At 27.6% G+C, this 15233-nt stretch overlaps 1 protein-coding gene across 1 annotated transcript; it reads left to right on the top strand.

Annotated features, from left to right (window-relative positions):
* Positions 1 to 3454: 3454 nt before the first annotated feature.
* LOC114188559 (uncharacterized) lies at positions 3455 to 6903 on the top strand. Its single transcript, XM_085674966.1, has 3 exons — positions 3455 to 3485; positions 5948 to 6026; positions 6108 to 6903. Exons 1-3 carry the CDS (start codon positions 3455 to 3457, stop codon positions 6901 to 6903), a joined length of 906 nt encoding a protein of 301 aa, XP_085531092.1.
* Positions 6904 to 15233: the final 8330 nt, after the last annotated feature.

Here is a 15233-nt window from a genome sequence, read left to right as displayed (position 1 = left end):
TATTATATATTTATTTTATTTTTTATCAATGTAGGATTTCTAATCGTTATTATAAATACTCTATAATATATATATATATATATATATATATATATATATATATATATATATATATAAATAAGTGTAAAAGAAACATATTGATATTGATAGCCATCAAACACTTCCTTTTTTATAATATAAACAATGATCTTATTGATGATTTAGTTGGAAAAAGTTTAACAAGGCTAAAGAATATTGGGTGTAATCAGCATTTTCTTTTGAATCTCATCATAACGTCTAAACCTTTTCCTTTACTTTTTCTATTGAAACGCCTTCTATTCTTTATGATGGTTTTGTTTAGGGATTAGGGGATCATTGTGGGATTGTGATATATATTGATGAAGGATCATTGTATCAACATTTTAATCTTTCAAAAGTGTAGCTAATTATCAGTTCAAAGTCTCCACATTTCAAATAAAAAAAAGTGAAAAATAAAAGTTCAATAGTTATAAAAACATAAATGCTGAAATGCTTAATTAATTAATTAGTATATGGTTACAACTTACAAGGCTGGAACATTCTGACCTTTATTCATTTTTGTACCATCCAAAGCATGCCCGTGACCTTGAGATGAGAAAAGAATTAGTCCTTTCTATTCTTCAATGATACAATAATGTACTAATATACTACATATTATAAGCGAACCTTCTCTCCTTAGGGTTCATAAAAAAATTATGACATGATATAGTAATATCATGATTTCTATTAGAGTAAACTAATTCGTCTGAAGATTTTTTTTCTTTCAAAATATATTTATAATTTTTGTTTTTCATTATTATAATAGCCTTTCTTAAAGAGAGAGAAACTTTTATTTACTATTTTACTTAATTTATATATATATATATATATATATATATATATATATATATATATATATAATAACTTTTTAGTTTTACAAAAGTAAATAATCTTTAATTGCTTTTGTTCCAATGCATTTCATATATATCTAAAAGTAAAAATTAAAGGTAGTTTATAAATATTCTATTCTTTTAATTCATTTAAAATACGTTTAAAAATTAAAATTTTGTAACCTTAGACTTGAAAAATTGTAACACATCTACAAGTTGATTTATGAAATGATTTAAAATCACTTAATAATTTATCTTAGATTAACATATAAATTTCTTAAAGTTGGCTACCTTGCTAGATGTACCCAAAAAGCAAAATAATCTCATGCAAGACCTTCTAGCTATGGATTCCATTGTTGGAGGGGTCACATACATCACTGTTTTTAATGATCAATCTTTTTCTTTCTCTCTATCTTGGCTACTAAACTATAATCTTGAAAATTATGGGAAAAGTTTCATAAAATATAACTGTCCAACCACCTTTCTCTTTCTTTCTCTTTTTATATGGATCGGTCTTTTTGAGAGCAGGATTTATGTAAGATATAATATTTAGTAAGACATGATTCAACTAACATAAATATTTAATATTATTTTTAACTTAAAATTTTAATATAATGTATTTTGAGATTTCTTTTTATATGCATTGAATTATATTATCATTTTTATTCAATTTAGAACTTCAACTCATATATATATATATATATATATATATATAGTTAAATATGTTTTTCACCCTTAACTTTCAGTGAATTTTGAAATTAGCTCATTTCAAAATTTTAGACCAATTTAATCCTTCATTTTTTAAAATACATGAATTTAGTCATTTTAATCAAATTTTATTAAATTTATTTGATGTTTCGTATGCATTTCAGGATTGTATTTGAGTTGTTTATACTGTTTGACACATTTTTGCTTTAATGTTAAGTCAAATACTATTATGAAACGCGCAAACGTCAAATAAACTTAACAAAATTTGATTAAAAGGACTAAATCCACGTACTCCAAAAGATAAATAACTAAATTAGTCCAAAATTTTAAAATGGACTAATTTCAAAATTTACTGAAAGTTAAGGATAATATATATATATATATATATATATATATATATATATATTTATTTATTTATTTATTTATTTTATTTTGTGGTCAAAGTATATAGGAAGCCTCTAAAACGCCTGCATCGAAATAAATATTAAATAATGGGAAGATTCTATTCCAAGTAATATACCTTCCTTAGGTTCCATTACTGTGTAGAGAGTAAATATTGATCACATGATCTTTCAGCATCCCCATGAGTGACCCATTGCATGTTAAAGAGAAAGAGAGAGAAATTTGTCTTTCATATATCAGCACAAATCTAAATGCACAACACGTGAAGATCAGCATGTGGCTAGTAAAATAAAAATAAGGTAACCCATTATAATAATGCCTCCAAAACTGTATTCATTAATTCACAAAAAAGGTTTTCTTTTAATAAATGTTAACACCCAAATTAATTGTATGTTCAATTATATTTTTTAAATTAAACGATTTTGTTCGATCATTAATATATAATCTATTTATTAACTAAATATTAGTAACTAACAATACCCATTATTTACAACAAGTTTTTACAACTATTATCATATTATATATATATATATATATATATATATATATATATATATATATATATATTATTAAAATTATTTCATTCTAATTTTAAAAATTTATTTGTATAACTGAAATAATTTTAATAATATATATATATATATATATATATATATATATATATATAAAATATGATAATGGGGCGGGTTGGGTACGGATAGTAGCTCCCATGTACCCTACTTGCTCGCTAAATATTTGTCCCGTACCCGTACTCATATCCGTCGGGTATCCGTTATAGAGTATCCGCCTATTTTTTTCATATCCACGAGTATCCACAGGTACTCGCAGGTATTTACAAAATTATTTTAAAAACAGATATTTAATCATAAATTTAAATAAAATAAAATAGAATACACCATTATCATAAATTTTAAATAAAGTTCAAATAAAGTTAAGTTCATACAAGTCCAAATAATTATAAAAATAAATATAAAATGATGTTCAACACAATGGAAATTCTTTAGTTAGTGCTTTGATCAACAAAATCACTTTCTCAAATTTATTCCTCAAAAATAAACAAAATAAACAAATAATAAACTTTAATTGTCACGTGCCAAGTATTCTTATTTTGATTCTATCATTTGACAACAAACATACCGTAAAAGTCATTGTCTATATAAGGTTTGATGCATATGGCCAATTTCAAAGAAAGAAAAAAGAAGAATGTCATGGGGTGTACCGGGAAGAAGACAATGTACCAATACTTAAAGCTGGAAGAATGAAGACAAGACAAGATGTACAACTTAAAAAAAATTAGGTCGAAAATGTTTTTTACTAAGATATATATATATATATATATATATATATATATATATATATATATATATATATATAAGGGTATTTTTGTGAATTAAAATTTAACGGGTACGGGTATCCACGGGTATGGATATTCTGATACCCGTACCCGCCTCGTTAACATGCGGATATCAGAAATACCCGTACCCACAGGTAGCGGGTATCCATTTTTAATATCTGTTTCGTATCCGTTGCGGGTTTTATCCGCCGATACTAGCGGGTATCGATATTTTTGACATCCCTGTGTGTGTGTGTGTGTGTGTATATATATATATATATATATATATATATATATATATATATATATATATATATATATATATATATATATATATATAATAAGGATGATAAAAATACCAGCGTTAGCGAGTATTCATGGATAAAATCCATGGTGGATAGTTTGTATCCGTGGATATAATAAATACTCGTGGGTAAAATTAATTTATATTATGTTTTATTTTTTTTATAATTTTATTTAAAAGTTTATAAAATATTTATCTTTTTTAAATATTCGCGAATATGCGACTATCTATGGGTACCCTCAGGTTTTAAGAAAATCTACAAATATTTTTTAACGAATACCCGACAAATAAATGGACGGATAACAGGAGAATATAATTTTTTTTTCAGATAGATCGGGTTGTGGGTAGGCACGTGCCCGACCCGATGCCATTGTATATATAATTCATATAACTTTTTATTTGATTCATTCTTGTGAAATTATATCTTGTCATTTTTTAATTATAAAATAAAATATTTATCGATTTATGGAGGATTAATATTTTGTAATTATTTCTTTATTCAAGATTAATGAAATCAAGAATAATAATATGGCAAGTATGAAAAAATATGGATATTAAAATTACTAATCTCTAATATAAATATGGGGTTCGTTCCAAATATTTAAAATGGAAGATTTGTTCAACTTTTACTATATAATATTGTACATTGTCTCTATCCATTTTTATTCCTAATCACTTTTTTGGTGGTAGTTTATTATAGGTATGACAAAATCGATAATCAATCCAAATCTAATAACAATGTCTGCCAATATCTTTTAGTGCATACTAAAGTTAAGGGAAAAACATGTTCCAACCTTACTTGTTTAGATCAATGAACATCTTTTTCATGTTTTACAAAATCAAAGTGAAGTTTGAAAAGGGTATAGATGTGAGATCAATTGGGAGCAGGTTTGTCTATATATTTGTTGGAAAAAACTCAAACAACGCTCTTCATGGCAAAAAATAAAAAATAAAAAATAAAAATGAATTTCTCACATATGTTTAGCACCAATGCATATCTATAAATAATTAATGGAAAGGATAGTGACTATTTTTATTTTACATATTTTCTTACTATTTCATCTTTAAAATTATGATAGTTATTTCATTTTGTTGGTGTTTATGTATTGTATTTGAATAAAATTGAAGAGAGAAAGAATAATTAATTATCTATAGAAAATAAATTAATAGCTAACCATTAAAACTATTTTTATTGCGTTAATTATTTTTTTATTATTATAAAATATGTGAACCTATAGTATAACATAAATTATAATTAGCCAAAACCACCAATTCTTACTTTGATTAGAGATAGAATCTAAATATATAGAACAGCTAGTTGTATGTGGAAAAATACATTAATTATAATTTATTAGACTTGTCAAGCCATTAACAGTCAGATAAGGTATTATTTTACGGGATTCAATTATGATTTCAAATTTTAAAATAATATTGAAATTTATATCACATTCATAAAATTGTTATTTGACGTTCAATAATCAAATTGCATATTAATTGAATATAAAACCTGAAAAAGAGTAATTATAAATAAAAGTCATTCTCAATTCATAGATTAACTTTTTCAAACTGATATGGATTTAAACTTACTGTTCTAACTTAAACCTTTTTTTTTTCTTTTAAATTTCACCTACTACAACGAGTGGTTTCGAGACTAGTGCTTGACCATGTGGAAATGCTTTTATTTTGTGACTATTAAGATAGCAATAGAGAGGTCCATTGATTGGACCAAATAGGATCATTTACTTATAAAGACACCTTAAAAGAGGAAAATATATAAGTAATTAGATGCCATGATGTTTTATATATTGAACTAGCTGTTGACTAGTTGACAAAGATGTCCTACCTCGGAAATAGGAATTGGTTTCAAGCATAACCAAAACATTACTTAGATATATATAATAAAATTTCATATTGTTTGTTTATTAAATTAGGGTCGTTTAATAGGAAACTTGTAGTGATTCAAGAGAAGGAACTAGTTACCTCTCAAAAGACTTATTTTAGTATCAAAGTGTTGGGTTATGTTTCATATGGTTATAGGTTATGTTTATAGACATGGTTATGGTCATTGGGAGATTGTGGTTCTATATGGTTATATGACATTAGTCTTACACATATAAGACCTTAGACACCACTTTTACACCAAAACCTTAAGGCAATGTTGTTATGGGCCTTTATTCTTATATAGTGTTTAACTTTGTCTTTTCTATCCAATGTGAGACTTTTTTTGACTCACACTTGGACTATTCCCAACATCTCCCCTCAAGGGTGAGTCCCTTGTTTTTTTTCTTTTTCATATGGTATATTTCCCTTCAGGTATGAGTGACCCCTTTGGTTATGGTTATGCGGTCAGTCACATCGGTGACCCCTTTTTGTTTATGGTGGTGGTTATGCGGTCAGTCACTCCGAACCATCGGCTCGGATACCACTGATAGGTTATATTTTTTCATATATGGTTTATAGGTTATGTTTATAGACATGGTTATGATCTATGGGAAGTTGTGGAGGAAGATGATGTTCCCTTATCTGAAAATCCCACCATGGCTCAAATGAAAGCGCATAAAGAAAAGAAAACGAGAAAGGCAAAGGCAAAATCATGCTTGTTCGTAGGTGTTTCACAAATGATTATGACCAGGATCATGACTCTAAAGTCTCCCAAAGAAATCTGGGAATACTTGAAAGCAGAATATGAAGGGAACGAGAAGATTCGAGGCATGAAAGTTTTGAACTTGATAAGGGAGTTTGAGATGCAAAGAATGAAAGAGTTAGAGACGGTTAAAGAATACTCAAACAAATTGTTGGGTATTGCCAACAAGATAAAATTGTTGGGAAAGGAGTTTTCAGATTCTAGACTCGTTGAGAAAATTCTGGTGACGGTTCCGGAAAGATATGAGGCATCTATTGCTTCCTTAGAAAACACAAAAGATTTGTCTACAATTACCTTTACAGAGGTGATACATGCCTTACAAGCACAAGAACAACGAAGATTGATGAGAGAAGATCATGAGGCGGTTGAAGGTAATTTAAATTACACGGAAGATAATGCTCTCATAGTCAAGAAAAATAGAAGGAGCAAATACAACAACACACGGGTTTTTCCATCTTGTCCCCATTGCAAGAGAAAAGGTCATCAACCCAATTGGTGTTGGTGGAGGCCAGATGTCAAATGTCACAAATGCGGTCAATTGGGACATGTGGAAAAGGTATGCAAATCTAAAGATTCTGAAGAAGATGTTCAAATTGTGGAGAATAAATCTGATGAGGATAAATAAGAGGAAGATCTACTTTTTACAACATCATGTGTCACAACCAATGAATCTTCAAAAGATTGGATTATAGATAGTGGTTGCACAAACCATATGACTCATGATAGAGAAATTTTCAAGGTGCTGAATAAATCAAATATTTCCAAGGTAAGAATTGGGAATGGAGAACAACTTGCTGTGAAAGGTACAGGAACAATTTCAATTAAAACTCATTCAGGTATCAAATTAATTTTTGACGTCTTATATGTTCCTGAGATTACCCAGAATTTGTTAAGTGTTGCTCAATTGTTAGATAAAGGTTATAAGGTCTCCTTTGAAAATAAAGTATGTGTGATAAAAAATACTAACAACATAGAGGTATTCAAAGTCCACATGAAAGACAAAAGATTTGCGCTGGATTTTATGAAGGAGGAATTTGATAAAAAGAAAGTGAGCAGGAAAGAAGGATCAAAATTAGAAGATAAATATCTTTGGAAGAAAGTAGATGTCCAAGTGAAGAAAGTAGATGGAGGTTCACATTTTAATATTCACAAAAGATCCAATGCCACTCCAATGAAATCCACACCGGACAAAGAAAAAGAAGATAATGCCAAAGAAAAAGAAGATAATGCCAATATAAAGGATGATGCCAAATTGAAGAAAGATGTGATGTCATGGAAGAAGAAAAAAAAAACAAATATTGCAAGCACAAAAAGAGGAGAAAATCAAGCATCAAAAGATGGAGAATCAAATATGAAGAAATAAAATAAACAGATATTAAGCAAGGAGGAATATTGAGAATATTACTTAATATCTTTTTTTATTTAAATTAGTTTTGAAAAATATTTCAGTTTTAGAGATATGTGTCAGTTTTAGAAATTTGTTATTATTTTAGATTAGGAGTGAGATATTCTAAATATTTTATACTTGATATTTGTTATATTTTGCTCTATATATAGAGTATATCAATAAAATACAAAAACATGTTCCTCCATATAACATATCACATATATCTCTTATATCTCTCATATTTTCAAAAGTCACGAAGAACAATAAATTTATTGTCTTTTTCTATCTTATTGGTGTTGTTCCGATAATTAATTCTTGTTGAAATACCCATCACTTTTATAGATAAATAAAAACATGTAGCAAGCAGGAATGACATAAAGTCATAAATAGGGGAGAAAAAACGAATGGGTTAAAGTATAAGCACTGTAGATGCATGATGTTTAAAGAAGTTTGTATAATTTATAGTGCTCCTGTGGGTAACAAATCTTCTCTTTTGGTGACATAAAAGGTTGGATTTTTCCTTTCTCATGGTGGGGTTTTGAGTTCATGTTTCTACCTTAATAAAGGAACATGCATGCATGATCCGTGGCACCATTTCTGCAAATTTGTGGACTGTAGCATCAACAGTTTCATGAAAAAAATCACCTTCTCTGTTCACCCAAATCATGAAAATTCACATGCATAACACAACGTATCAAACTTTAACCTTTTCTGAATTTTATACTCCTTAAAGTAATGGATTTGCTCCTTGGAATTTTGCATATCATTACCCCTCCTCAACTTTTTCTCTTCACACTGTGGTTAAGAAGATCACACTCTCTTCTTTATCAAGGGTCCCATGCAACAACAACAACAAAATCAAAACTTTTCATCACATCGTTTTTAGTTACAGTTGCTGGTTAGTTTCATATCAATGATTCACATATTTATGCGTCTTTTAATAGCTGGTGGGAATATGTGCTTTTCGTTTATAAGTCTCTATTATAATTATTTATAACAACGACAATAATACTATCATTCTTATTTACGACTCTTATTCTTTACTTTCTGATCTGACTTAATGTGAGTCATTGATTAATATATCACTATTTTTTCCTTTAAAAGAATCAATGACCTATACAAAACTACATCAAAAAATAAAGGATGAGAGTCAAAAAATAGGAGTCAAAGTATAATTTTTCTTATAAAAATAATTGTTTCTACTCTATGCGTTTTCCTTAGGAAAACATCAACATTATTATGTGCTAATATTTGAAACTAGGAATTAAAGAAGCAAGAAAATTCACAAAATAAAAATATATCACTATGACACAACATCAATTTAGCTTTCAAATATTGGTCTTAGTCAAATTGTAACACCATTAACATCAATTTAGCCGACTCTAATGTGATGTAAACAATTATTGTCAATCATTAATTAATTTGTCTCTTTAAATATTTTGATATAGATTTTCTAAGAATAAGTTAGACAATCATAAATTGATTTGTTTTCCCTAATTTCGGATTATAATATATTTTGTAATCATGAGTAATAATTATAGTAAATATTCCTAGTACTATTTATAGTTGGAAGAAGAATAGTGAAAGACATCAAGCCATTTTTCGTGACAAGGTTTTAGCCTAAAGCATGATCCTTTTTTTCTTTTTTGAGGCTTTCCTAGTTTCGTAGTTCTTGTTCCTGGTTTTGTGGTGTGTGTGGCCTTGCTCATCATTTGATAAGTGTCTCCATAAATACCAAATTAGGCACTTATCAAAGGATTAAACTGTATTTTATCCAAGAAAAAAAACCCTTCTTTATTTACATCAATAAACATCTTCCTAAGATAAATGACAAACGTGAAAACTAATGAAATCACACTATGAATGCAGGAGAAAAGTGGAAGAATCAAGCAATAGGCTAAGCCACTATTGAAGGAGCTCAACCATGAAAATTAAGAATGCATACAGGCTCAGGGATTCTTTGGCTGAGCCTAAAAAGTGTTGTTGAACTACACACATGAACTTGAACTAATTATGAAGTGTTATACATGGAAAAGACAATGAACTAACACATTAAGCTTCAGAATAACAATGTTGAGCACAAACAATAGAGAAAACTCATAGAAGAAGTTCATGTGGTTGAGCCTAGAAAACTTGGCTAAGCACCGCCCACTTCAGTCTATAAAACATGACCTTCCTCTCTGGTTGGATCATCATGTTCATGTAGAATAGGCCTCAGAAATCTCTAGAGAAAGTACTTAGGGATAGAAAGAGTAAGGATAAAGCAAATTCATGTGTATCAATGAAATTGATCTACATCATGTGTGGCTAAACTCAAGGTGCAAGGTTGGATGTAATTAAACTTCCCCTTTTCTGATTATAGTTGAACTTGTGATGTATCTATTGCTATTCTAGATCATTATACTGTGAATTCTTTTTAATCATCTCTGTTATTCTAAGTGGCTCAAATTGAGTTAGGAAATTGGTTTGAATTGTGATCCAAACAATTTGCCATACATGTACTAGTGCCTAACTAGAAGGTAGAGGGGATGCTAGGGCAAAAAATTCTTGGCATTAAAGCAAAGATTTATTCTGCCAAGAGTGAGGAATCACCTTGGGTATAAATTTTCCTAGGTTCTACACTATAGGGATGCATCTAGATCTACCTAAAGGAGCACTTCCAAGGTAATGTTTATTGATAGATCTTAGGTAAAGGAGGGAAAATTAAAACAAAATTTGAGGAAGGGATAAAACATTCAACCTTGTCACTAGCTTTTATGATACTTCTCACCAATTTTGTTACTTGGACAGAATGTAACAGAAATCAACGAACGAAATATTGTAGTATAAATATTCGTAAATCCTGGCAAATCTTTGAGGATACGACTCTTAAATATTGCTTTAACACACCCATACACTTGCTGGTTTTAACTGTTAAGGAAAGTTCATCAAGTTTTGGCGTTGTTGTTGGGGATTTGTCTAAAAGATTAACCAATATTTAACAGACAAAAAAATATTTTGAAGTAGTTTTAAATTTGATCTCTAATTGTGATTAAGTTTGCTTTGTATGCCAAGAAAAAGAGTAGAGAAAACCTTACTTTTCGATCCAGAAATTGAAAAAACAGCAAGAAGAAATAACTGTAGGAGCAGAAAGCAAAAGAAGGCTGCAAAATTACGGCAGCAACAACAATAGAAAGCTATATCAAATCTAGATAGAATTCGTCAAAACCACTCAACTTGCATGGCAGAGGGAAATCAATAGAGAAGAGTATTGGGGGACAATGCAATGCAACAAGGACCTAGACACTTTTCTAGTATTGTAATGCCTACAAAAGTGGTAGAAATGAAACCAACTATGTTATCTCTCATTACATCCAACCAATTTACAAGATTAGATAACGAGGATCCTTATAACCATTTATCCACTTTTTATGAATTATGTGGAACAATGAGAATCACCGCGCATCTACATGCATGTCTTTCTACTTCTTTATGTTGATGATATGGTTATTATTGGCTTTGATCAAGCATCTATCCAAGAAATTAGACAATTATTACAAGCTTCATTTCATATGAAAGATCTTGTTAGTAAATTCCTAACAATATTGATGCTCCACACAACATAACATAACTCTCATAAGTACCTTTAACTACACAAAGAAAACTCGGATAAATGATTCAAACATACCCTCATGAGCAAAAAAGAATAGAGACTGACTTTAGGCTACCTAAAGTCACATACAAATCCTATGGAAGCCACATGCAAACAGAACAAAACTAACTATGATCACACTTTTTGATTGGACAAATGTGTTGCCTTCTACAATAGGAGTTCAAATCTTCAAAAAGATAAAGGATGAAGTTAGAATTTTAAAAAGATTTAGAGTAAATATTTTATAAAGATGATGTTTTTTATACTAAAACTCCATTAATAGAAAATTTTATTTATAACTTAACTTTTTAATAATACAAAAATAAATGATTGTCATCAACAAAATCCTTTGCACTCTTAAACTATTTTCCACATTAATAAATTTTCTTAAGAGCAAAAAGAATTTTTTTAGTTTTGGGATACATTCACTATTTTTAAAATATCTAACTAATAATATCAGATTTTATCTTTTTTTTCATCACGTTATATTATTTATAATACATATATTCCTCTCTTATTATTCATTTGTTCTTTTTTGTCTATATGTTATATTATTGTTGTTTCAATATTACTCTAGTTTTATCTTCTAGAAGAAAACTATTAAATTGATATATGTTCTCAACTTTTAATTAAATATTGTTTCCTAGATGTAGCGTATTTACTAAAAGAAATATTTCATTTTTTATTACATGATTTTTAAAATGCAAAACCACCATTTGCCTAAAATAATTTGATGTGAAATAAGTGTTTAGGGAAGAAAAAGAATATTAATCCTTGAGAGAGTTTTTCATGAATCAAGGATAATGCATGCATTTGTCAATTATCAACAATACCATGAAAAGGAATTTTGCACAAATCCCACAAAAAGTATATTAGAGAGACAACTCGTAGGAACAACTTAAGAATGAATTCCACTTATTACTACATTATAGTTTAAGTGTATCAAAATATTTTACTAGGATGTAATTCATCTAGAGTGAGTAAAATAAAATAAGACATTTTAATCACTCATGAGAAATGTATGTATGTGTATGCAATATCAATTATTAAAATTACTAATTTTAGTCTCTAAGTTGAATGATTCATTTTAGAAAAGAAAGAAATTTTTGAAGATACTATAATTCCTAGGACAACAATTGTCATATATGAAACTAACCTCTCAAATAATTTTGATTTTCACAGTCTGTGAAATCATTCAAACATTAATGTTCACATACCATTACCCAATTACCCTTTGGTTGTCGGACAATTTTAATAGCTTACCATATCAAAATTTGGAAATTACATAACTTTGTTTCCTCCTGCGTCATAAGAATAATTTATTATTTAATTGTTATTTCTCACTTATTCAGCATTCATTATTGTTTTAGACAATAACAATGTCTTGATGTATTTTGATAATATTTGTTATTCTTTAAATAAATTAAAGGAACTTTGTACTCATGCAAAATAACATTTGTAGAGAAAAATGGTCACGTTAACACACATAGAGAGTATACAAGTTTGGAAAGTCTCACATTATTTAGTGTATATTAATTAAAGAAAAGCAAGAGATTCCCACACCTGACAAATCCTTCTTACTGGTCATAATAACTATTTTTTTTATTTAAAAAATGTCATCGGTCAACTTATTATGACAGATAACTTATACCTATCATAATAAGTCGTCATAAATTCTCCTTTTTCCATTAGGAAGATATAAAAAAGAAGTGTGTATATAGGTTTACATACTTACCTCCATGGGGTTTATAGGTTTCTCATGAAGGCCCATAGTTTAAGGTAGTGACTTCCACGCAACTCCTTCATTGTAGTTCAACATTTTTACAAAAGCTAATGCAAGTGACATTGCTATGCACTTTAATTAACATTTATAGTGTCTATATATTATTTATTTCAAGAGAATTTTGGCCACAATGAATAGAAGAAAAGAAAATATGATGCGTGAATTTTAAATAACTGTTCTATATTCTAATATATTAGAGTGAAATGAAATCATGCATTTAGAGATGGCAAATAAACCCGTGCCCGTGGGTATCACCCGAACCCGTCCCCGTTTTGACGGGGAATCCCCGCTTTGACTGGGTATGGGTATGGGTATGGGTAATACCCGAAATTTTCAACTGGGAATGGGGATGGGGATGGGGATATATATATACCCGCCCAAATACCCGTCCCCGCTTAAATTACTAAACTATTTATAATTTATTAAATAATCTAAAAAATATATATAAATAAATAATATATTTACACATAAAATATAATATAATATAATATAATATAATATAATATAGTATATATACATATAAATAAAATATACTTTTATATATATATATATATATATATATATATATATATTTACACATATACATGTAATATAATATAATATAATATACATATAATATATTTACATAATAATATAATATAATATATATAATATATACGTATAAAACAAATTAATCATTTAACTAGTGAGATCTTTTATAAACAAATTTATAACATTACAAATTTATAAAAATTTAAAAGAAATATATATATATATATATATATATATATATATATATATAAGCATAAAATATCTACGCATATACATATAATATATATACATAATAATATAATATATATTATTATATTTATATTATTATATAATATAATATAATATATACTTAAAATAAATATATATCTATAAAATATATATATATATATATATATATATATATAAAAACATAAGATATCCACACATATAATATATATACATAGTAATAATAATATAATATATAATATAATATAATATATATAAATAATTATATATATATATATATAAACATAAGATATCCACACATATAATATATATATACATAGTAATATAATATATAATATAATATAATATAATATAATATAATATATATATATATATATATATATATATATATATATATATATATATATAACATATTTCTCATTCTCTTTGTTTTTTGTTATATAACATATTGGCAATTGCTTCAGTTTTAGATCCAAGGTACAAGATGGACATGTTAGAATATTATTTTTATAAATTGTATGGTAATGATTTTGATCTGAAACTTAGTAGGATTCGTCAAATGTGCTATGATTTGGTTTTGGAATATCAATCAAAAAAGAATGAAACTTCTTCTTATAGAGCTACATCATTGGAGTTGGGAAAGGATGTTGATAATGATGCGAATGAATTTTTAGAGTTTATGGCAAAAAAGAAAAAATCTAGAACTACAGTTATGAAAACAGAGTTGGATTATTACTTGGAAGAAGATAATTTGCCGGTTACACAAGAATTTGATATCCTATCATGGTGGAAAACAAATGGGTTAAAGTTTCCAACCCTTCAAGCAATTGCAAGGGATGTTTTAGCTATTCCAATAACAACTGTAGCTTCTGAATCTGCTTTTAGTACTGGTGGTCAGATATTAACTTTTCACCGTAGTCGACTTCATCATATTACTATAGAGGCTTTGATGTGTACAAGAAGTTGGATATGGAACTCAAACCATCTAGGTAAGTTACTCAAATTTATTAATATTTTTTGTTAGTATTTTATGTGAATTCTCATGTAATATTCTACATTTGGTGTTTGTAGGTGTTAAAAAATTAAAAGGAAAAGATGTTCTCATGAGTGAAAACGAATCTGATGAAGAAGGTACATTATATTCTAGTAATTAAAATTTTCAATTTCAATTATTATATCATATCTAATTTTTCATTTTTTTTTCTATGTGTAGGTGGATCGAATGCAAATGAAACCACTGATCATTTGTAAAATTAATAAATATTTTGGTTATTATAAAATTTTAGTAATGTGTAATTTTTTAGCTTTTATATAATTATTTGAATTTTATTTAGTTGTTATTTGATACTTTAATTTGAGATTTATACTATTATAATATTTTTCTTAATATTTGACATC

The sequence above is a fragment of the Vigna unguiculata genome, chromosome 6 (genome assembly GCF_037176805.1).
Source record: "Vigna unguiculata cultivar grain cowpea cultivar isolate G323 ecotype 2 chromosome 6, ASM3717680v1, whole genome shotgun sequence".
Taxonomy (NCBI): domain Eukaryota; kingdom Viridiplantae; phylum Streptophyta; class Magnoliopsida; order Fabales; family Fabaceae; genus Vigna; species Vigna unguiculata.
This window is presented reverse-complemented; position numbering and strand designations above follow the sequence as displayed.